At 38.0% G+C, this 25117-nt stretch overlaps 1 protein-coding gene across 18 annotated transcripts in view; it reads right to left on the bottom strand.

The window, feature by feature from the left end:
• Window positions 1-3900: 3900 nt before the first annotated feature.
• The window catches only part of PTPN13 (protein tyrosine phosphatase non-receptor type 13), a 229972-nt gene continuing 208755 nt past the window's right edge, over window positions 3901-25117 (bottom strand). For all 18 annotated transcript variants that reach the window (XR_012434937.1, XM_045393346.2, XM_065545225.1 and 15 more), the window contains 8 exons: window positions 24942-24997; window positions 22677-22780; window positions 14924-15072; window positions 13419-13509; window positions 10911-11248; window positions 8789-9004; window positions 7668-7730; window positions 3901-4605 (listed from right to left, as the gene is read on the bottom strand). Coding sequence is in view for 17 of the 18 variants with exons in the window: in XM_045393346.2 (XP_045249281.2) it covers window positions 4510-4605; window positions 7668-7730; window positions 8789-9004; window positions 10911-11248; window positions 13419-13509; window positions 14924-15072; window positions 22677-22780; window positions 24942-24997 (1113 nt within the window). In the remaining variant the exon portion in view is untranslated. The remainder of the gene's footprint in view (window positions 4606-7667; window positions 7731-8788; window positions 9005-10910; window positions 11249-13418; window positions 13510-14923; window positions 15073-22676; window positions 22781-24941; window positions 24998-25117) is intronic.

Below are 25117 nucleotides of genomic sequence, written 5' to 3'. Positions count from 1 at the left end.
CTCCCGGGTTCACGCCATTCTCCTGCCTCAGCCTCCTGAGTAGCTGGGACTACAGGCGCCCGCCACCACTCCCGGCAAATTTTTTGTATTTTTAGTAGAGATGGGGTTTTACCACATTAGCCATGATGGTCTCGATCTTCTGACCTTATGATCTGCCCGCCTTGGCCTCCCAAAGTGCTGGGATTACAGGCGTGAGCCACCACGCCTGGCCTGAAGGCTACTTTTAAACACTTTTAAATACTTCCTATCAGTGAATCTCCTCAGTAATTACAAATTCAGAAGATCCTGAATTTGGAAGATCTTGAAAAATTGGCATAGTGTTTGCTACCTTATAAGGAATGGTGGAAACTGAGGCAGAATTGGAAAGACACACACTGCTTGCTGGCACCCAGTATCAATTGCTGTCTTTGTCCTTATGAACAGAACCGAGATATTGTTCATAGGTAGACAGCAACATATCTAGGTAAAAATGACCTTCTTGAAGCTAGAGATGGGCATCTGACAGATTTTACTAAGACAGAAGAAGTCTGCCGTTGATTTCTGGGAAACTTTGCTTTCTTGCCCTAGTACTGTCTGACTCTTTCTCCTTGCCAATTCCTGCTTCTTTTCTAGAATGTGGATATAATAGGTGGAGCTGTGGCAGCCACTTCCAGGCCAAGGAAAGGCCAAGGATAATTATAGAGCTGTTGACATTCTTGAGCTATAGAATTAACTGCCTACTTCTGAGCAACTGCCTTCTTCTGAGCTTGGTTTCTTAAGGAAAGAAAATAAACTCTAAGCCCTCTAGAAAGGAAAATAAAAACTTGGGACCCCAGTTCACTCTGCCAAAAGGAAAAAAATGAAGCTGAAAGCTGAGTCATGCAAGAAACTGCATTTCCTTTTGTTCCTAAGCAGATAGCTACAGATAAAAGGTTAAATATCTCCACAGGTAGTTACTCTATGTTCACCTTATCTATGTGCTGAGTGCAAGATAAATACCTAACTATTTCCCTGCCTGCTCCTTTCCTCTTGCAACATATGGGTTCAGTAATGTGACCATACCCCTCTTCTTTCCCCTCCAGCTCACTTTTCTTCTTTAAATATTGAAGCCCTCAAATTCATCTTTGGAGAAAGGCACAGACCACAGACTGTTGCTGTGATTCTGTGTCATTTCTTCCAGGCATGTCCTTCACCTTGGCAAAATAGACTTCTAAATTGAGACCTGTCTCACATACTTATTGATTTATAACTTGTAAGCCTGTTTGGTTGGTTTTGGTTACTTGCAGTCAAATACAATCCCAAATTGATACAGTAAAGTTTCGATTGGCTTTAAAATATTATGCAGGTCAGCCCATAATTTATTACATTTATCTCTACCATAACAATATTTCTGAATTATGAATATTTCTGAATTATGTAAAATGGAAAGACAGCCTATCATTATCAGGGTATCTATATCTGGAATATAGCTATATTAAGCTGTTTTTAAAATTTATTGGGTTTATCACATTACATATAGATAACTAGTCCTTTTTAAACCAAAAAATCTGGCAGGCTATCTGGGACCACTGATGTAAAATAATCTTCTCTCAACAGCCATTTATTTCCTGTTTGCCATAATAATTCAGAATTATCTCTACTAATGACATGTACTAAAGTTTTGATTTTGGGATAAAATTGTTTCTAATTCTGCAATGCTCAGGACTATACTAAGATACTCAATCTTTTCAAATACATAACTTGAGTTCAGTTTTGTAAATATATTCTACTACAATATGTGCTTCTCTTTCTATAGCATAGAGTTGTCACTGGCCATCATTTGGCCAGTTGTTGCTGATGGAATGAGTGGCAGTAATGTGTTTTGCATGTAAGCCCGGCTCATAAAACCTCTCCATAGGCAATCCTTCCTGGGGAATGGAGGCGATTCTCAACCTTAGAAGCTATGTGTTGATTATAGAACTTTCATCAGCCTGGGCTAAAAACTGAGCCAAATAGATCTGCATTGCCAAGCTGTTCACTTGTCCAGAACTGATAAACTAGAAATAAACTATTATGTTTAAACCATTCCATATCTTCAGTTTATATTTTCTAGCACTTAGCTAATACAAGGTGTCTTAAAAGCTGAATTGTACTTATTCATTAATTTGATATGAGTGTTTCCGTGTGCCACCCCAGCTCCGTGGCCTCACCTTGCTTTCTAACCAGAGTAGCCCTAGCAAGTGGCTCATACCATTCCATGCTGGTGGAGCCAGATCCCAGCTGAGGGCAGTAACATATTTACTATAATGAAGTTTCCATTCATAGGTCGTAAAGCTAAATCTGCATTTTCTTACCCCCGATTCCATTTCCTGGTGACATTCCTTCCAGAAAAAGCAACCTCCAGCTCTACCCTCTCCCATCTATGTTGACTTCGGATAGAAGCTAATCACCTCCAGCTGTACTGGCCCCCAGCACTCTGCTGGCCTAGTTTCACATGCCAGTGCAGGAAAACAAGGCCTCATGATTCCAACTCATTCAGAACAGAGATTTCCAAATGTCATTTAAAGCAATAGAAATCTTTTTTTCCAAATGAAATCTCCGGCTACAACCCAATCTATAAAACTCCTCTGATTGAAGTGGGAATGGTGGTGGTAAAGCTTCTCTTGCCGTATTCAGAGCCAATTCTGAGGTAAGACCCAAACCTGTTATCTGTTGGGGCTTTAGATAGTTACTGTGGAGCTTTATATGTTTATTGATACTGTCTTCTGCCTTCAAATAGCCCCAGATTCTTGGGAATACGTCCCAGCCAATTGCTGCACTTAAGTTTGGAAATTCAAGTCAACTAGCTCAGAACTGGTGCAGTCTTATGAGGATAAGCCAAGCAATTTCCTGGGTCTTAGAATGGTGTTGAGACAGAACAGAGTCTAGAGACAGGAAGCCCAAGGCCTTCTTGTAATTGGACTAAGAGGAAAACCCTGCCTTTCCAGGACCAAGTAATGAGGGGCCAAATGCCCACGCCCCTCTGAACCTCCCCTCCCCTATGTCACAAATGGGTATGTCTGTAATTGGTCCATTCTGAAACTGTCATTTGCTTATACATCACAGGCAGGATGCTTCTGATTGGTTCTGGGCAGAATCCTGCCTCTGATTGGTCCTGGGATGAATTCTTCCTTTGTGTAGGGTATAACCTATCGAGGCCTCTAAAAGGTACTTAGGGATGTTACCATGCTCTTGTAATTCAATAAAAACCCCAGGAACATTATAATCAGGGCTCTTGAGCCACGTGCTCAAGCCCACTTCCACTCTGTGGAGTGTACTTTCACTTCAATAAATCTATGCTTTCATCTTCCACTGCTTTGTCTGAGTATTGTGTTCAATTCTTTGTTCAACATGCCAAGAACCTGGACAACTCACAGTCAAGAACATCCATCTGGTTACAGTGTCATGGCTGAATGGAGAAATACTGTTAGAATTAGAATTTAGTGAAATGAATTTAGTACCGAGAACAGAGAACCACTAAGTTAAAGCAGCTTTGAAGTCAATCTCTTTTCCTTCCTGTTTGGCAGAACCAAATATAAACCCCCAGGTAGTATGATATGTTTTCTTCGATTAGCCCTTGGTCGGTTGAGTACTGTGGCTAGGACTTGAAAATATTCTGATTTATATATAAATTGGACTCAGTAACTGGGCACCATTCACAAAGAGGTAGAAGGAAGAAAGACTCTGAATTTCTGAGCTACTGTTAAGCCAGTACATGACGCCCACATCAGTACTTAGTGAAGAGCTATCAGGATCTCTGACAACACCTCTACTCTCCACAGTTGTCATGACTGGGGCCAACTAGGGAGATGGGAAGTGGTGTCTAGAGGTCCTTGTCTTCCCAGGGGCCTAGGTGTTGTTGAAAAATAACACACTGAAAATGTCTAATTTGTCTGCACACAGTTTTGGCTTGTTCATGTTTTAAGGTGTGTTTTTATTTACAAAGTGAGATAATGCATTACAAACAGATGATACAGTAACAGATAACTGATAACTCCATTTTCATGAAAAAGTATATAAATATATTACAGGAAATTCTATATAGTAAACATTAGAAATTGATACAGTAAACATTTGCTACTTTTTTTCTATGCCAATATTATTGTCATTTAAAGCTTAAATACTGGTTTCAAGTATCCCCTATAAAATAACTACTTTATTAAAATACTGGAAAACATTTTTGCTATAAACAAGATTGGTGCATTAAAAATAGACTCAGCATGTCCTTGTAACAATGTCTGCTATCATCAAATGTTGCCTTTAATCATCCCTAAGATCTGCATTGTTTGGTTAGTGTTAAAATTTTGTAAATAATCATCATAGGTTAAAGTAGCTGTAAAAAATACAGCATTTCAATATTATTTATTGTCAAGAAGAATACCCCTCTAAGATAGAGGAGAACCTGCATGTTGTATGAACTTGCTGCTCTGTGATCTTTATTTTGGATAGAGAGCAGGAGTCTGCTGGAGGTTAAGGAGAGAAATGGAAATGCATCCAGAGGTTCTTTTCATGTCACTTTAGAAGCTGAGGCTGCTGTTTTTGCTCTTCTTCTGCTTGAAGACGTGTCAGGACATAAAGGATGACTTGATAGCAGAAAATATATTGATCCTATGGCCAAAAAAAAAAAAAGAAAACACAGTAGAACTTTAGATGTATAATGTAAATATTTTTATATATATATATATATAGCTATACCACTATTGGAAGTGATATTTGATGAGTTTTGAAAAATACGGAAAAATTTTGTTAGAATGTTGAATGTAAGAAACGGGGTATAGGCCAGGCGTGGTGGCTCACACCTGTAATCCCAGCACTTGGGGAGGCTGAGGTGGGCAGATCACAAGGTCAAGAGATTGAGACCATCCTGGCCGACATGGTGAAACTCTGTCTCTACTAAAAATACAAAAATTAGCTGTGTGTGGTGGCACACACCTGTAGTCCTAGCTACTTGGGAGTCTGAGGCAGGAGAATTGCTTGACCCAGGAGGCGGAGGTTGCAGTGAACCGAGATCGTGCCACTGCACTCCATCCCGTCAACAGAGTGAGACTCAAGTCTCACAAAAAAAAAAAAAAAAAAAAAGCAGGGTATAGAATTGTGTGGTATTATAAAAATTATAAAAATATAGAAACCAGATTGGCAAAACAAAGAGAGAAAAAGCCTGACGGATAGGGGGTGGAACTATCCCAGAGTGCTAACTGAAGTTGTCTTTGATTGGTGGGCTACTACAGTATTTTTTGTGCTTTGATCATACTTAGTGGTAAAATAACCTTCCTACATAATTTCTTCTGGATTTGTTGAGCTCATTTTGATGTTTTAAAACGTCAAAAAATTAATAGCTAAGAAGTGATTCAAAATAATTGTCTTGCCAGGCATGGTGGTTCATGCCTGTAATCTCACCACTTTGGGAGGCCGAGGCAGGTGGATCACCTGAGGCCAGGAGTTCAAGACCAGCCTGGCCAATGTGGTGAAATCCTGTCTCTACTAAAGTGTGGTGGCAGGCACCTGTAATCCCAACTACTCAGGAAGGTGAGGCAGGAGAATTGCTTGAACCCGGGAGGCGGAGGTTGCAGTGAGCTGAGATCACAGACTGCACTCCAACCTGGGTGACAGAGCGAGACTTCATCTCAGAAAAAAAAAAAAAAAGTATGTATGTATATATATATATACACACACACACACATACAGTCTTTAAATATTTTGGAACAAAAGCATGAAAATCAAAGTTTCTTTGAAAATGAACTACTTTGGTGAAATTATTTTCTATTAAGTTGATGGTGCAGACATCTGACTTTTTTTGTTATTTGGGAAGGAACTGAGTCTGAAAATAAAAAATTCACAATATATTAAATGAAAAGTAATAAAACAACAACCACAGTTGAATCTCATTTAAAATAGCTGCATGTATGCATGTGCGAGCATGAAGGAGTGTGCACATGTGTTTAGGACAAAGAATATAAGAACATCTCCTAAAAATATTAACAGCTCTCTGAGAGTACGAATACAAGTGGCCTTTTACGTTTCTTTTTTGCTTATCTGTATTTTCACTTTTCCACACATTCATCCTTGACTTTCTCTGACACCACATACAACCCATTAGCAAATCCACTTCACATCATGTTCTCTTTCTTTCACTCTGTCCACACTTACCACTCCAGCTGTAGCCACCCCTGCTTGTCACCTAATTGATCTCCTTGCTTATAATCCTGCACCTTCCTCCCCAGACTTGGTGTCATTTTAACACAGCAGGTCAGTAGTCCTTTAAAATGTGAGTCAGATCCCTGCCACTCCAGGCTCCCATTTCACTCAGAGAAAAGCCAAAGTCCTGGCTCCTGTCACCTTCCCTCTAACCTCACCTCCTCCTTCCCTCTTCCTTTCCTCATGCCCTGCCCGCCACATTGGCTGTGACCATACCTGAACACACAAGACCCTGGGACTTCCACACAGGTTGTCCCTCTGCCTGAAAGGCTCTTGTCCCCAGAGATCTACAGGACTCTCTCCTTTACCTTCAAATCTTTGTTTAAGTGTTACTTTGTCAATGGTGCTACCCTGTTTAAAATCGTACCCTCAACCTGCCATGACTGATTCCCTTTATCTATTTCACTTTTCTTTTCTCTAAAGCACTTATCACTTTCAGAGATCCTATATAATTTACATATTTAATATGTTTATCATCTTCCATCCTTATCAGTATCTTGCAAGAATATCTTTGTTATTCTAGCAAGGATCTTTGTTTTATTCACTGATGTGCTCCAGCACCTAGAAGAGTTCCTAATATACAGTAAGCACTCAATAAATACCTGTTGAATGAACAAATGAATTAATGACCTTCCTAGGTGTAAAGGGCTGCGTATACCAATCAAAATGTTTTCCTTACCTAAAAAGTGTGATTAGAAATCAGCTTAATATTTAGAAGACAAGTTGAATTTAAAAGGTTTATGAAAGGGAAGTAGGCAAATGCTAATTTTTAAAGATAGCAAATTTCCCTATTTTTCAAGAGGTAGAGAAATGTTAATTTATGGATATTTGAAAATAGCTTCTACATCCCCCACTCTCCCATTATAAACACAAAGGATTGTGGAACTCTTCAGTGAAGATAGACACTAAATAAGGCACTCTCTGTGAAGGACACAGTTGTGTCAGTGGGTGATGGTTTCCTCTTAGGCAAGAGAAATGAAAATCATCAACAGAGGATAAATGGACCCATGTATTCACACACTCCTTACAGAATGTCTTCTTGAAGCTAAGCAACTCCAGCCTGCCTTGCTGTGTTCCATCAATGCTGATGACTCCATTACCTCTCAGGGAATTTCTGTAGCAAGAATGTTACCTTCTATCTCTTTTTCAGGTTGGAAATAGGGAAAGAATGCCATTAATTACATAGTATTTTGTACCATTCTCAAACTGTCCGCAGCATGCTATCCCATTCTCTGTAATCTCTTCAGTGCAGAGATTGCATTTTTAAATTAAAAGGCAACATTTTAAAAAGCTTGGAAGTATTTTTTTTTCTGAATTAGTCCTCATGTTTAAAAAAAAGCCCCTCACTGCAGTAAATGTTTGGTTTTGTGCTCTAACATGGGAACTCTCAAAAAAGAAAAATGGTTTAATAGGAACTTAAAAAAAAATTAGAATCTTTATAAAAATTCTCATTAGGAGGCCCAGCCATGACTCACCTCCGTCTGAACCATTCCGTGTCTTTGTAGTCTCATGCAGCGTACCAAATCAGAGATGTCAAACTGTCAGAGGAAACCACATGTGTGTTAGATTCAACGGGTAACTGGATTTGAATCTCAAAAGGATCACAGAGGGGAGGCTTATGTAAAATTCTGTATCCCACTCTTCTTCCCCTTCTGGTAGTCTTGGGAAACTCTCCTGGACAAAATGACTTGGCGAGTGGACTTTGTCATCACTTGGTATTCTTATTTTTGATCTTTCTAAGAATTAGGAAAGGTTAATCTATTTGAAAATCTCCCAAAGAAAAGAAATTCTCTTCCCGCTGAAATGTGACTAATTTCTAATATTACAATTTAAAAAAGGTAAATTATTTTTCCTACACATTGCTCTTCCAATAAACATATTTCCAATCTAAAAAAGATCTTTTGACTTCAGCTGAGATTGAACAGTTGGAAATCAGGGAGAAAAAGACTATTTGGTTTCGTCCTACAAATTACTATAGCTAGCATGTAAAGTGCTTTTAACTAAAATTCTTTAAGAGACTATGATTTTAATTACACATTACGGTAAGATATTCTAGTATTTTAAATAAGGTTTATATTAATTTGAGTTCAAAAGTAAGATTATACTCAGAGTAATAATTTTTTTATGTAGAGTAATTGTTTAGAAAGAAACTATTTAGCATTAATTTTATAATAAAATGTATATATTTTTACCCATAAATACAAAAATACAAGCTTTTTCATTTCAAAAAATACTTTCCTTTGTGCTTCAATTATTTCTATCTTTAACATGTGATAACAATACTATCTTACACCAGCCTAAAGACTATAAAGGGTAAAATGAAATACTGCATAAAAGGCCTCTGAGCACACAGTTAAAAAAAAAACCAGTAAACAAGTATAAAACTGAAGTATTATTTTTTGTTGATCATGGCCTATGTAGTTTTGAATACCAATGTTTACAAAAATACAGTTTTCTATAATAATATAATAAGAAAATGAAGGCAGTCATATAAGTTCATAAGTTAAACAATCCCAAGATCACAACACATTATCAAAAATTAGACTCCATCATTATTTCTGGACAAATGCTTACTCAGCCTGTATCTTGTACTCACATCAAGATCCTGACTGATTAATCCCAGAACCACATCTATGCAAATCAGGGTCCCTGAACGTCCAATGCCAGCACTGCAGTGCGTGATGACTGGGCCTGATCTGTGGATGTGTCTCATGTAGGAGATAAAAGTAAGCAGATCATCTGGTTGAGAAGGTGTATCATGGTCTGGCCAGGCAGTGAAATTCAGATGAGAAATATGGCGCACCTCTCTGGTCTGAAATTGTACAATAGAATAAGTGGATCATGACATGTTACATTGTTCACATACAATTAATTCTTTTCTTTCTTTCTTTCTTTCTTTCTTTCTTGAGATAGGGTCTCACTCTGTCTCCCAGGCTGGAGAACAGTGGTGCAATCTCAGCTCACTGCAACCTCTGCCTCCCAGGTTCAAGCAATTCTCCTGCCTCAGCCTCCAGAATAGCTGGGATTACAGGCCCACGTTGCCACACCCAGCTAATTTTTGTATTTTTAGTAGAGATGGGGTTTTACCACGTTGTGTCAGGCTACTCTTGAATTCCTGACCTTAACTGAGCCACCCATCTTGGCCTCCCAAAGTGTTGAGATTTGGGAGGCATGAGCCACTGTGCCCGGCCACAATTAATTCTTAATATTCTATTGTGCTGTCAAATTTTGGCTTGTCTATGAGACCAGATCAAAGGAAAAGTGGAATAAACTAAATGGCTCCATTAAGAAAAACATGGAAGGCTTCTATCAAGGTTGCTAGAGCCACATTTGAAATATTGATAAAAACTACTTTTTGGAAACCCTAAAAACAAATTACATTTTGATATGGATAACAACCTTTTTTGGTGATCCCATTCCAAATGCACCTCAGATAAAAGTCAGAGTCACTGCAACCCTACCTAATCTGGCCCTGTTTCCTCTTAGACCTCACCTCCTCCTCTTTTTCCCCATGGCCACTTTCGTCAAGTCAAATGATTCTCTGTGGCTTTAAATACAGTGTGCACAGTTTGGTCTCAGGACTTTTGTACTAGCTCTTTCTGACTGGAATGGTTTTCTCCTCAGATATTCCCTCCATGGCTCACTCAACTCATTCACATTTTTCCTCAAATGCCATTTTCTCATGCCTTCCCTGGCTGCTTGTTGAAAATTATGACATACTTCTCATTCTCCCCCAACCAATTGTCCTTCTCTGTTTTATTTTTTTTCCCACAGCACTATCAGGACTGGTATTTCCTCTTCAAAATGTAAGCTCCATGAGGTTAGAAATTTTTTTGTCTGTGTTGCTGACTGCCAAATCTCTATAAAGGGGTTGAGTTCTATAAAAATGTGTGGATTAAGTGGATACATCACTTGAAGAATACTGAACAACTGTGCTAGCCTAAGTAATAGGTAAGCTAGTGTAAATCAATAAAAAATCATGAATCAAAAATTATGAAAGAAATTCTCAGGCTACATTTACATGACACCAATAGAACTGAATTGATATGCTTTGTTTCTATAAAAGTAAAATCACTATTTCCTTAAGATAGTTAAATCTCTATGGGAAACATTACTCACACCTGGCTGGGATACTGTGCACAGGGGTGTAGTAGGGTGAGGGAGAACACAGAGTGAGGAAACGGTAGCAGCTTTACTTCAGGTATTACCACTTATCTAATTCAAGCTATATTGATCCAGTGGTTAGGTAACTGCAGTATGAATGATCTGAATAACAGTTGCTTATGCTTAAGTTATCCATGTATTCCTAAATACGTTAAGTTGCCTTTATGAGGGAATATTTTCTACTTATAGATTTTAAAAATAGTTTTAATGAGTCTACTTAGAGGTCTAACCATAAAAACACAAGTTTCCAACATGCAACTTCTGAGCCATTTTGTGCTATCACCAAGGATGATCATCACATTAAAAGTCCTGTGTTTTCATTTTCATTTTAGTACTGCACACACTGGAGGAAACTGGCAGAATTCATGAAGATGGTCACATTTAAACTTATACTACATAAAGAAAAAATAGCTAGCATTAGTTCCATTGCATGGGAACTAGGAAGTCACTGTCTTTTATCTAGAAATAACATTGGTGCAATCATGGAAAGAGTCCAGGCTTGGATTACAACTAGGAGATACACCTTGCAATATGGAAAGATTTAATTCACTTACCTGAATATCTTCAAGGGTCATTGCCCTCACCACAAAGCCCTTCAGCTGCTGCATTCTCACAAGAGCCAGTCGAAGTCTGTTGCTGACCATTGTTGTTTTGCCTAAGATGTTGGGCCAATAGCGCTGGCATTTGATTTTTTCTCCTTCTACTTCTTGAGTCATCATGGCTATCACTGTGGATTTTTGCTCCCAAATCATCTGCCAGAAGTCTCCAACAGTTGAAGGCAGTGGTCCTTGGCAGGCAATGTAAACGAACTCTTCCTTCCCAACTGGTATCTTAATGAAGCTGGCATTGATATAGCCACCTTCATCTCCAAGAGGCACTCTTGTAGCATCATCTGTGAATTTTCCACAACAAAACAGAGCCATCCACATCATGCATTTTAAACAAGAGTCTTACAAATTGCATGAGTCAAAGGTCATGAGAAATCCTCATAGTCATACATGAAAATCACCAACGTATTTTAATAGAAGTATATTTTAAAATTGTAGCACAGCCAAATTATATTTATTCTTTTTGCTCATGTTACAAGTATCTAAGGTGTCAGTTTAGTGAGTTTCTGACATATGAAATTTGGTATTATTTACATAGATTTAGTTGAAATTAAAATTAGTAAGTTAATAAATGCATTTAGAATTGCCTAATAAGTAACTAGAGAAACAAAGAAAAAGAACTGGTACTTCTCCATCATTATTTTAATGATGATGACAATAATAATAATAGCACTGAAAGGCAATGCCAAAAAATTTTTCATAGAACAAAATTTGGTATTACAATAACACTATTAAAGTATATATTGCAAACGTTATTGGCATAACTAACTCTCACTCACCTAATAAAATTATATTCTTAGCAGCCAAAACAAGAAATTAACACAATAAATAAAATAACAGATCATTTTATTCTCCAGGCATAAAGGCCCTTATCTTTGTTTAATTATAATTTCATATAGTCAAAATGTAATTTTTTAAACCAGGCTGCCCCAGTGAAAAGTATGTATAAGCTATCATTCACTGAGGTTGTATTGTCTAAGATTTATCTAAGAGAATACATTTACATGTATTATATACCTTAGAAGTTATTTCTATTTCTATTTCAATTTCAAATATCCATAAATTTAACTGGTAATTCCTGTGATTACCAAAGTAAAACCTTTTAATGATAGGTTTCAAAATCCCCTACCAATTGCCCTTTTCACTTGACTTCTATCTCTTAGTCCATTCTGGTCATTTGTTTTGTGGGAACAAATCCACTCATTAGTTTTGGATTTATGGCTTGTCCTATTCTGATTTTGAGATATTCAGCTGGCCATTTTGCTGTCTAAAATAACTCCCATATACTTTATGCCAAACAAAGATCTGATCCATTTTTTAAATGTTGTCTAAGATTCATTTTTTACAGGAAGCTTTCCAAAATGAATTTGTATTTTCTATCTAGGTTAGAAAAATACAATTGCATTATTACTTATCATGTGACTTGTCACTATTGATTTTGTTTATTATTTATCTTTAGATTTATGGTTTCTTGGTAAAGACAGGGTCAGTGTGTCATATGTTATAATTCAAAGTGCTAACATATATACATGTGGCTGGTAATTATAAGAATTTTCTAGAGGTATTTTGGCACATATATTCATACATAATTTTAAAAAATCACAGTGTGATTTTTTTACATGTGATTTTTACATGGGCAAACATTACTGCTTTTCTTTTTTCTTTTTCTTTTTGAGATGGAGTCTCACTCTGTTGCCCAGGCTGGAGTGCAGTGGCATGATCTCGGCTTGCTGCAACCTCCACCTCCCGGGTTCAAGCAATTCTCCTGTCTCAGCCTCCCAAGCAGCTGGGATTATAAGCATGAACCACCACTCCGGCTAATTCCTGTATTTTACAGTAGAGATGGGGTTTCACCATGTTGGCCAGGCTGGTCTTGAATTCCTGATCTCAAGTGATCTGCCTCGCTCGGCCTCCCAAAGTGCTGGGATTACAGGTGTGAGCCACTGCACTGGGCCAAAATGATTGTTTTTATTCCCTTCTGGTATCTGAAATTCTAATGTAGGCTGGTAGTACCACTGTAGTCATATGTATGTACACAGCTATTCATTACTACAGATATTTCTCTAAACTAAAAATAAGGGGAATAAATTGATGGTGGTTGTGATAAATGAATCCAACCAAGAAAATCCTCATCTAGAAGCCAGTTCCTATTTTTAAAAAGATTTTAAAATTAATGATTTGACATCACTGACTAATTTCTAATACTGTATACTAGTAAAAATTCAGGTATTCTAACAAATATTTCAGGTTCCTCTAACTGATTTTCAGAATATGTACGTAATTTAAAAGGGAATTCACATGGAATATTTCAATGTATTTTCTACTGATATAAATCTGTGAATGTATGTATATGCACATGGTTATGTGAGAGATAGGTAAGTTAAACACAAAAAATTTTAATCCATTCAAATGATAATAATCACATATTAAATCTGAAGCCAAACTGGAACTTACAGGGAAGTATATTTTTATATCTGTTCTTCCTTCTGTTTTCCTTAGTTTGCCCAATTAGACACTGATCCAAAGGTTTTAATTCTTGAAGATTCTGTAAGCAAAAAATGGAAATAAATTTGTTGAGATAAGCAGTAAATTCAGTAATAAATGCAAATACTTTAAATGTGTAGTGTGCAAAATTGGTTGATGAGGGCTGATTCTAGTGTTAAATACAGATGTCCTAAATAAGCCTAATGTCAACAGTGATTTGTTAAGTCAGCATTGAAATATATTGTTACAAGTATCTTCAATTGAACATGTTGCAGTCAACTTTATGAGACAGAACTTTGTGTCTTAATTTTTAACTTCTGTTTAAAAGTGTTTATATTTTAGAAAAAAATACAATTTAAAAAACCCAACGCTGCCACAAAGTGATGAGCTAGAGCACAATTTATTGACAGTATTGTCTGTGGGGGTTATAGAATATTCCATGTGGGGTATTGTTGTGGTCAGATAGTCCTAGGTTCTAAAGTCAATTCTTGCTCACTTTTCATTCATTCACTCATTCAAAAAATATAATTGCATGCCCACTATATGCAAGGTACTGTAATAAGTGATGGGAATATAGTGGGTGAGCAAGAAGATAAGATTTTGGCTCTCCTGGCCTTTACAGCTTATTGGGAGAAAGACACAATAAAGAAGTAAACAAATATTGTAGTATATGTCTTGAAGAAACCAAAAAGCTACTGTGGTAGATAAATCCTTATAAACACTGCTTTAGAAGGGTTGTGATGGAAGTTTTCCAATGGTGACATTTAAATCTAAGAACTTAAAGAAGAAATTATTCCATAGCATGGCAATGAGGAGAGGAAAATACCTTAATTACTGAGCCTCAGTTTCACAATCTATAATGGAATTAATATTTTGAGGAATATGTACAAAGCAACAAGCACATAGCGGAAGCTCTTATTAAAGTTAACTCCTTTTAGTGGCTACAAAGCTTAGGAAGTAGGCAAATAAGCAGATGGTTTGAAGAAGAGGGGCAAGGTCAACCTCAAAACCACTCTCTTTTCTAGTGCTAAATATGGACGGTGCCATGAGACCACAGGAGCTAGGGCTCTGAGCCATTGCTGCTTTGAACTAGGACACACATTCTTGGAGCTGTATTCAGTTAGAACCTACTGTTAATGATGAAACACGTCTACAATACACTAATTATAAAGTGGATGGCTGAAATTTATACTTGGCCTTTTTTTTTTTTTTTTTTTAACATTTTTACCTTAACTATGAGGCAGGAAGGATAATCTTCAGGGAAATGTATCAAGTTCCAAGTAGTTAACATTTTAAATCACTATTATTGGAATCCTAATCAGAAAAATTAATTTTCTGCTAGATGTGATAAGGTGGTGCTTTTAGAGTTGGAAAATTTTCAAAATTTCTTCTAATCTTGGGCTAGTAAAGATACATTTTCCTTACAAACTAAATGCATACACCTTGGGAGAGAATCATTGGCAGAAGCCACTTACCTCCAGCTCCTTAGAAGGAATTCCTTGATCTAGCAAACCCCGCAGGACTCGAATGACTGATTTTAAGTTGGCACCCGTGTATTTACCAGAGGGAAGCACTTTGACGACAGGGAGTACAGCGAGCTCCTCGTTTGTCAGAAAGGAATGATCTAATAGGAAGGACAGCAATTTAAAAACAGTTCCTCCAGAACAGATTTAACTAAGTGAACTAATTTCAGCCTATGTTCACCTCATCTTACAAAAGGGAAAGTCTATTTATTTATTTAGAAATAGAATCTTGTTCTATCTCTTTATGAGACAGAACTTTGTGTCTTAATTTTTAACTTCTGTTTAAAAGTGTTTATATTTTAGAAAAAAATACAATTTAAAAAACCCAACGCTGCCACAAAGTGATGAGTTAGAGCACAATTTATTGACAGTATTGTCTGTGAGGGTTATAGAATATTCCATGTGGGGTGTTGTTGGGGTCAGATAGTCCTAGGTTCTAAAGTCAATTCTAAAGTCAAATGTCGCCTAGGATGGAGTACAGTTCTGTAATCACAGCTCACTGCAGCCTTGATCTCCCAGACTCAAGGGATCTTCCTGCCTCAGTCTCCCAAGTAGCTGGGACCACAGTCATGTACCACTCTGTGCCTGGCTAATTTTTAAATATTTTTGAAGAGATGGAGTCTCCCTATGTTGTCCAAGCTGGTCTTGAACTCCTGGCCTCAAGTGATCCTCCTGTCTTGGCTTCCCCAAGTGCTGGGACAAGAGACGCGAGCCACTGCATCTGGCTAGGAAGGTCTTTATGTTACTTTATTTATTTTATATATTTATATATGTGTGTGTGTATATACACATAATAAATATATATGTATATATGTGTATATATAAAAGTGTGTGTGTGTGTGTGTGTATATATATAGCCACTCTACCTGGCTAGGAAGGTCTTTATTTTATTTATTTTATACACACACACACACACGGTCTGATTCTGTAGCCCACGCTGGAGTGCAATGGCACAATCACAGCTCAATGCAGCTTCAACCACCTGGCTCAGGTGGTCCTCCCACCTCAGCCTTCCTGGTGGCTGGGACTACAGGTAAGCACCACCACGCCTGGGTCACTTTTTATATTTTTTTGTAGAGATAGGGTTTTGCCATGTTACCCAAGCTGGTCCTGAACTCCTGGGCTCAAGCGATCCGCCTGCCTTGGCCTCCCAAAGTGCTGGGATTCCAGGCATGAGCCATTGTGCCTGGCCAGAAAAGTCTTTAAATACGCAACAACTAATAATATTTCCCCCAGAACAGATTTAATTAACAAATGAACTAATTTCAGCCTATTCTTACCTCATCATACAAAAGGGAAAGTCTTTAAATATGAGAGAATAAATAAGGTAATAGAATTAATAGGTAGGCTGATAACTACAATTAACACAGGGAAGTCTGCCCTAGCACACTCTCACACCCAGCTTTTAAGGAGATACCTCACTGACGTTCAGAAGTGTTTAAGGCTCTTGGCTCTCATTCATCTACAGTTTCTAAAGGAGTTTATGTTGTTTCTTTCTGCTTCTCTTGACTCAAATGACACTTTTAAAACATTTTTGATAAGGGATTTATCATGGGCAGTCTGGGGACAGCTTGTTTCTTTTCCCTGCAAAACCAGCCATAAAAAGGTAATTGTACTTAGTTCTCAGAATTTCAGAAACAACATAATAGGTAGGCAATTTTTTAAAAGAAGTGTTCTGGATAACAGTAAATGGGATTCTTTCAACAACAGAACTCTGTTACAGTAAGAGAAGATGAATTTTTCTGAAGAATCCCAAACTTCACAATATTCTCTATTTTATGCTCCCCTGACTCCTTACACACATCACACAGACACACACACTAAAATCTTGATCTCATATATAGAGAAAGGCTTTATAAATGATGGGAAAAGATGAAAAAAATCACAGCACATCAAACAAATACAAAATTGGTATGTGTTAAGACTAACAGACTAATATGTTTTATTTTAAAAAACAAACTTTTAGTTAAATAAATACCTTTAAATTGTTGCAACAGAGTCAATGGAACCATCATTTTAGCAGATAATTGAGAATTATAATGACAATATCCTTTGCTTCAGTACTTTTACTCTAAAATGTGACCATAAGTAAAATATATGTATATACATTCTTTTTATGAACAGCTTGATTGCAGAAAATCAAATGTATTTTAGATATTTCTTAGCCTAGTTTTTCTTAAATTGGGCTCTGCTGACCCATGGAGGCAAGTATTTCTACATAAGCATTTAAAAATTTTGTTTTAATTTCAAGATAATATAAAAAGCACATTCTAGATCACCTGAATAACCAACTCATAACTAAACACTGAATTATTTCAGTGCCTTGAGTTGCAATGTGTTGCTCACCCTGGCACCAGTAGAGAATGATAATCTAAAATAATGGCATTAAATGTTATTCAAACTGTTCCATAAACATTCTCAGTGCTTCTTATGTTCTCAAATTTGAGAAATGCTGTCCTAAAGTTTTACAAGTATGCTTAGCTGTATTTGAAATTCTAATCTGCATAACATACGCAGCTTAAACTGTTACCCGCTCCCTCCCCACCCAAAAAACCCCAGGAACTCATTACAAAAAATTACCAAATTTAGTTCTATTACTACTTTTCATTTAAATTAGCTTCTAAGAACATGGGGAAAGTAAGAGAGACACTTCAGAAATTCCTTACTATGGGAGATTACTCTAGGAACACTGATTTCTCTCTTCACCATCCATCCTTGGCACAAAGAACTCAAGGGAATTCTTTATTTGCATGGAGAAAGCTATCAAACACCAGGGCCAGTTATCCCTGGCCCATGACCAGCTAATTTTTGTATTTTTAGAAGAGACGGGGTTTCGCCTATTGGTCAGGCTGGTCCAACTCCTGACCTCAGGTGATTAGCCTGCTTCGGCCTTCCAAAGTGCTGGGGTTATAGGCGTGGGCCAGCACACCCAGCCTAAGCTGTTAATTTCTTTAAAAAAAACTAAGACTTTGCTTTGAATGACAAAACCATGTTCTTTCATTATAGTAACACTTCCTGACATGAAATAAGAGGAATGAAACACTGGATAGAATTTCATTTCTCTATTGGCTCAGTAATAACATGCAAAGGCAGTAACAGTGAAACAGACCAATTGATTCCCGATCATAAAAGATAAGGTTGGGATTCTAGGATAATAATAATTATTGGCCAGGTGCAGTGGCTCATGCCTGTAATCCCAGCACTTTGGGAGGCCCAGGTGGGTGGATCACCTGAGGTCAGGAGTTAGAGACTAGCCTGGCCAACATGATGAAACCCCATCTCTACTAAAAAGAGAAAAAAATAGCTAGGCGTGGTGGCACGCACCTGTAATCCCAGCTACTCGGGAGGCTGAGGCAGGAGAATTGCTTGAATTCAGGAGATGGAGGTTGCAGTGAGCCAAGATTGTGCCACTGTATTCACCGGCCTGGGCGATGAGCAAGACTCTGTCTCAAAAAAAAAAAAAAAAAAAAAAAAAAAGGGCCCCTTGACTTCTCCTTCCAGAATGGCAAAATTATGACTTCATATTTCCACTTAAAGTATGTATACATGGTCAAACTGAGGGGGCATGCCGAAGATGGCCAAATAGGAACAGCTCCAGCCTCCAGCTCCCAGCGTGAGTGACACAGAAGATGGGTGATTTCTGCATTTTCAACTGAGGTACCAGGTTCATCTCACTGGGGAGTGCTGGACAATCGGTGCTGGTCAGCTGGTGCAGCCCGACCAGTGAGAGCTGAAGCAGGGTGAGGCATTACCTCACCTGGGAAGCACAAGGGGGAAGGGAATCCCTTTTCCTAGCCAAGGGAAACTGAGACACACAACACCTGGAAAATCAGGTAACTCCTACCCTAATACTGTGCTTTACCAAGGGTCTTGGCAAACGGCACACCAGGAGATTATATCCCACACCTGGCCCGGAGGGTCCCACACCCACGGAGCCTCCCTCATTGCTAGCACAGCAGTTGGAGATCTAACTGCAAGGAGGCAGCGAGGCTGGGGGAGGGGCACCCACCATTGCTGAGGCTTAAGTAGGTAAACAAAGCTGCCCAGAAGCTTGAACTGGGTGGAGCCCACCGCAGTTCAAGGAGGCCTGCCTGCCTCTGTAGACTCCTCCTCTGGGGACAGGGCATAGCTAAACAAAAAGAAGCAGAAACCTCGGCAGAGGTTAATGCCCCTGTCTGATAGCTTTGAAGAGAGCAGTGGATCTCCCAGCACGGAAGTTGAGATATGAGAACAGACAGACTGCCTGCACAAGTGGGTCCCTGACCCCTGAGTAGCCTAACTGGGAGACATCCCCCACTAGGTGCAGACCTATACCTCACACCTCACACAGCGGTGTACACCCCTGAGACAAAGCTTCCAGAGCAAGAATCAGACAGCAACACTTGCTGTTCAGCAACATTCTATCTTCTGTAGCCTCTGCTGCTGATACCCAGGCAAACAGGGTCTGGAGTGGACCTCAAGCAAATTCCAACAGACCTACAGCTGAGGGTCCTGGCTGTTAGAAGGAAAACTAACAAACAGAAAGGACACCCACATCAAAACCCCATCAGTACATCACCATCATCAAAGACCAAAGGCAGATAAAACCACAAAGATGGGGAAAAAGCAGTGCAGAAAAGCTGGAAATGAAAAAAATCAGAGCGCATCTCCCCCTCCAAAAGAACACAGCTCATTGTCAGCAATGGAACAAAGCTGGACGGAGAATGACTTTGATGAGTTGAGAGAAGAAGGCTTCAGTCGATCAAACTTCTTAGAGCTAAAGGAGGAGCTACGTAACCAGTGCAAAGAAACTAAAAACCTTGAAAAAATAATAGATGAATAGATAACTAGAATAATCAATGCAGAGAAGACTTTAAAAGAACTGATATAGACAAAAACCATAACATGAAAACTACGTGACAAATGCACAAGCTTCAGTAACTGACTCAATCAACTGGAAGAAAGAGTATCAGCGACTGAAGATCAAATGAATGAAATGAGACGAGAAGAGAAGCATGGAGAAAAAAGAGTAAAAAGAAATGAACGAAGCCTCCAAGAAGTATGGGATTATGTGAAAAGATCAAATCTACATCTGATTGGTGTGCCTGAAAGTGAGGGAGAAAATGGAACCAAGTTGGAAAACACTCTGCAGGATATCATCCAGGAGAACTTCCCCAACCTAGTAAGGCAGGCCAACATTCAAATTCAGTAAATACAGAGAATGCCACAATGATACTCCTCAAGAAGAGCAACTCCAAAACACATAATTGTCAGATTCATCAAAGTTGAAATGAAGGAAAAAATGTTAAGGGCAGCCAGAGAGAAAGGTCAGGTTACACATAAAGGAAAGCCCATCAGACTAACAGCAGATTTCTCAGCAGTAAGCCTACAAGCCAGAAGAGAGTGCGGGCCAATATTCAACATTCTTAAAGAAAATAATTTTCAACCCAGAATTTCATATCCAGCCAAACTAAGCTTCATAAGTTAAGGAGAAATAAAATTCTTAACAGAGAGGCAAATGCTTAGAGATTTTGTCACCACCAAGCCTGCCCTACAAGAGATCCTGAAGGAAGCACTAAACATGGAAAGGAACAACAGGTAACAGCCATTGCAAAAACATGTCAAAATGTAAAGTCCATCAATGCCAGGAAGAAACTGCATCAACTAGCGAGCAAAATAACCAGCTAATATCATAATGACAGGATCAAGTTCACACATAACAATATTAACCTTAAATGTAAATGGACTAAATGGTCCAATTAAAAGACACAGACTGGCAAATTGGATAAAGAGTCAAGACCCATCAGTATGCTGTATTCAGGAGACCCATCTCACATGCAGAGATACACATAGGCCCAAAATAAAGGGATGGAGGAAGATCTACCAAGCAAATGGAAAACGAAAAAAAAGGAGGGGTTGCAATCCTAGACTCTGATAAAACAGACTTTAAACCATTAAAGATCAAAAGAGACAAAGAAGGCCATTACATAATGGTAAAGGGATCAATTCAACAGGAAGAGCTAACTATCCTAAATATATATGCACCCAATACAGGAGCACCCAGATACATACAGCAAGTCCTCAGAGACTTACAAAGAGGCTTAGACTCCCATACAATAATAATGGGAGACTTTAACACCCCACTGTCAACATTAGACAGATCAATGAGACAGAAAGTTAACAAGGATATCCAGGAATTGAACTCAATTCTGCACCAAGTGGACCTAATAAACATCTACAGAACTCTCCACCCCAAATCAATAGAATATACATTCTTCTCAGCACCACATCGCACTTATTCCAAAATTGACCACATAGTTGGAAGTAAAGCACTCCTCAGCAAATGTAAAAGAACAGAAATTATAACAAACTGTCTCTCAGACCACAGTGCAATCAAACTAGAACTCAGGACTAAGAAACTCAATCAAAACTGCTCAACTACATGGAAACCGAACAACCTGCTCCTGAATGACTATTGGGTACATAACGAAATGAAGGCAGAAATAAAGATGTTTTTTTGAAACCAATGAGAACAAAGATACAATATACCAGAATTACTGGGACACATTTAAAGCAGCGTGTAGAGGGAAATTTATAGCACTAAATGCCCACAAGAGAAAGCAGGAAAGATCTAAAATTGACACTCTAACATCACAAATAAAAGAACTAGAGAAGCAAGAGCAAACACATTCAAAAGCTAGAAGAAGGCAAGAAATAACTAAGATCAGAGAACTGAAGGAGACAGAGACACAAAAAACCCTCCAAAAAATCAATGAATCCAGGAGCTGGTTTTTTGAAAGATCTACAAAATTGATAGACCGCTAGCAAGACTAATAAAGAAGAAAAGAGAGAAGAATCAAAGAGTTGCAATAAAAAATGATAAAGGGGATATCACCACCGATCCTACAGAAATACAAACTACCATCAGAGAATACTATAAACACCTCTACGCAAATAAACTAGAAAACCTAGAAGAAATGGATAATTTTCTGGACACTTAAACTCTCCCAAGACTAAACCAGGAAGAAGTTGAATCCCTGAATAGACCAATAGCAGGCTCTGAAATTGAGGCAATAATTAATAGCCTACCAACCAAAAAAAGTCCAGGACCAGATGATTCACAGCTGAATTCTACCAGAGGTACAAGGAGGAGTTGGTACCATTCCTTCTGAAACTATTCCAATCAATAGAAAAAGAGGGAATCCTCCCTAACTCATTTTATGAGGCTAGCATCATCTTGATACCAAAGCCTGGCAATAAACGTAATCCAGCATATAAACAGAACCAAATACAAAAACCACATGATTATCTCAATAGATGCAGAAAAGGCCTTTGACAAAATTCAACAGCCCTTCGTGCTAAAAACTCTCAATAAATTCGGTATTGATGGAACGTATCTCAAAAGAATAAGAGCTATTTATGACAAACCCACAGCCAGTATCAGAACGGGTAAAAACTGCAAGCATTCCCTTTGAATGCCCGCCTGTAATCCCAGCTACTCGGGAGGCTGAGGCAGGAGAATTGCTTGAACAGGGGAGGTGGAGGTTGCAGTGAGCCAAGATTATGCCACTGCACTCCCAGTTTCCGTTTCAAAAAAAAAAAAAAAAGCAAATAATGTATACATATGGTAAAATAGCATATCCATATAGTCTGAAAATCATCACTTAAAAACAACTTATTTTCCCAATTCATTATTTTTGAGGAAAAAACTCATTACAATTCTTGCCTTTATCAGAATCTTCATAGTTTGTTCTCTCTGTTGGCAACTCATCACTTCCCCATGTTATTGCATCATCATCAGTCTTCTTTTCTTGTGACTTCTGAATTAAGCTATGAAAACAAAACACATTTGTAACATTTTCTTCATTTTTGTACTCAAATTAAACATTACAGCCCTGAATGATTTTCTCTACAATTATTACAGTATTTTAAAATAGAATGTCTGATTAAGAAAACCAAATCCACAATTCTTAAAATTTATTGGTAGATGTAAACAACTGAGACGTAGAATGGTTTAATACAGTTTTAAAATTTATCCTTGGACAGATCCCAAGTCTTTGAACTTCAGACTGAAGGAGTCCATTTGAGGATGTAGAAGGTGGTGGTTTTATTTCTATCCTTCAACATGGATGAGTGATTACAATTGTATTGGCGTATAGCTTTCTCCTTCTTTTCAGCAGCTGCCCACTATTGCAAAATACCAACGTATCTTAATTTATTTAAAGAAGTCTCTGTTGACGGGTATAGCCTTTTGCTACAACAGGAGGCCAGAAGGACACTCCTGTACCTGGGCACTCACTTAATGTAATGAAACCCAGTACAAGTTCTCAATATTTTGGGAGTGCAAAACAGATGGTAAGGTGGATGGCTTTGGTAAGGTGGATGGCTAGGAGAGAGAAACCAGGTAGGAGAACGGTGTTTAGTGCTAAGGTGAGGTGAAAAAGGATACATAAAAGCCTGAATACATTTTGAACTTTCTGATATTCAGGGGGAACAAAGCAGAGTACTTTTATCCGATGACATTAGTATACACCAGGACATGGACTAATGCTCCCAAGATGTCAACAGGGCAGCAATTATGCTGCTTTTATGACAGATGTTTCCCCCTGTTCTAACTCACTGTGGGTGACAACACTTATTTTGCTGGGTTAAAAAGCTCTATATCCATGAAATGTCTGGGAAAGCTTCAGTAGAGAGTTCTCCTCTTGTGTGACAATGTTCCTGCTCATTCCTCTCATCAAACAAGGCAATTTTGTGAGCTTCAGTGGAAAATTACTAGGAATCCATCTTAGAGCCCTTATTTGGCTCCTTCTGACTTTTTGTTCCTCAATCTCAAAAAATCTGTAAAGGGCAAGCATTTTTCTTCAGTTAATAATGTAAAAAAGACTGCATTGATATGGTTAAATTGGCAGGATCTTCTGTGTTTTAGGGATGAATTAAATGGCTAGTATCGTCACCTACAAAAGTGTGCTAAACTTGATGGAGCTTATGTTAATAAAGTTTATATTTTACATTTTTATCTTTTAACTCTATTTTTTCATGAACTTTCTGAAGTCCCCTCATATATATGAAACCTTTCCCTCACATATATTTTGGTTAAAAAAGACCTTATTTTATAATTAGAAATTGTTTAAAACATATTTTTGTGGGTTTTAAAAAACTTTCTTATTTTTTTTGTTTCATATTCTCTTTAAAAATTTGTAAATTTTTAAAGTATAGAAAAATAGAGAAACTGAAAAATAAATGACCCATAACCCAACATGAGAAGACAGTCACTATCATGATTATTGGCACATTTCCATTAGTTCACTCTTTCATTCATTTTTTCCCATGGTTAAGAGAATATCGCTTTTTTGAAGCAATGGTATAATAAACACATTTTCACATGTCACTAGAATCTCCTAGTAACAAAAATTTTAAAACTTTTTTTTTTTTTTTGAGACAGTGTCTCGCTCTGTTGCCCAGGCTGGAGTACAGTGGCGTGATCTCGGCTCACTGTAACATCCACCTCCCGGGTTCCAGTAATTCTCCTGCCTTAGCCTCCTGAGTAGCTGGGATTACAGACACACGTCACCACACCCAGCTAATTTTTATATTTTTAGTAGAGACGGGGTTTCACCATGTTGGCCAGACTGGTCTCCAACTCCTGGCCTCAAGTGATCCGCCCATCTCAGCCTCCCAAAGTTCTGGGATTACAGGCATGAGACACTATGCCTGGGTTTTTGTCTTTTTAGTAGAGAACGGGGTTTCACCATGTTGGCCAGGCTAGTCTTGAACTCCTGACCTCAGGTGATCCGCCAGCCTCAGCCTCCCAAAGCACTGGGATTACAGGCATGAGCCACTGCACCTGGCCTGAAAAATTTAAAGCATTCTTAATATTCAACCATAGTTTCATAATTTACTCAACAATGCTTATTTTACTCAGAGCATTTATAGACAGACAGACAGATAGATAGAAGCATTATGGATACTTTGCAAATTATTTTCTTACCTTTCACTTTTTACTTTTTCTTCACAATATTCTTCACAGCCATTCATTTTGGTGGGCTACAATAAAAATAAATAAGAATCAAATCAGCCCATTGTAACAAAAAAATCAATCTCATACTATTTTTTTTCCTGTTAGTTATTTCCTATATTTACTGTTATTGTTCATCTTTATATTAC

The sequence above is a fragment of the Macaca fascicularis genome, chromosome 5 (genome assembly GCF_037993035.2).
Source record: "Macaca fascicularis isolate 582-1 chromosome 5, T2T-MFA8v1.1".
In the NCBI taxonomy this organism is placed as follows: domain Eukaryota; kingdom Metazoa; phylum Chordata; class Mammalia; order Primates; family Cercopithecidae; genus Macaca; species Macaca fascicularis.
Note: the sequence above shows the minus strand (reverse complement) of the source record. Positions and strands in the feature narration are given on the sequence as shown.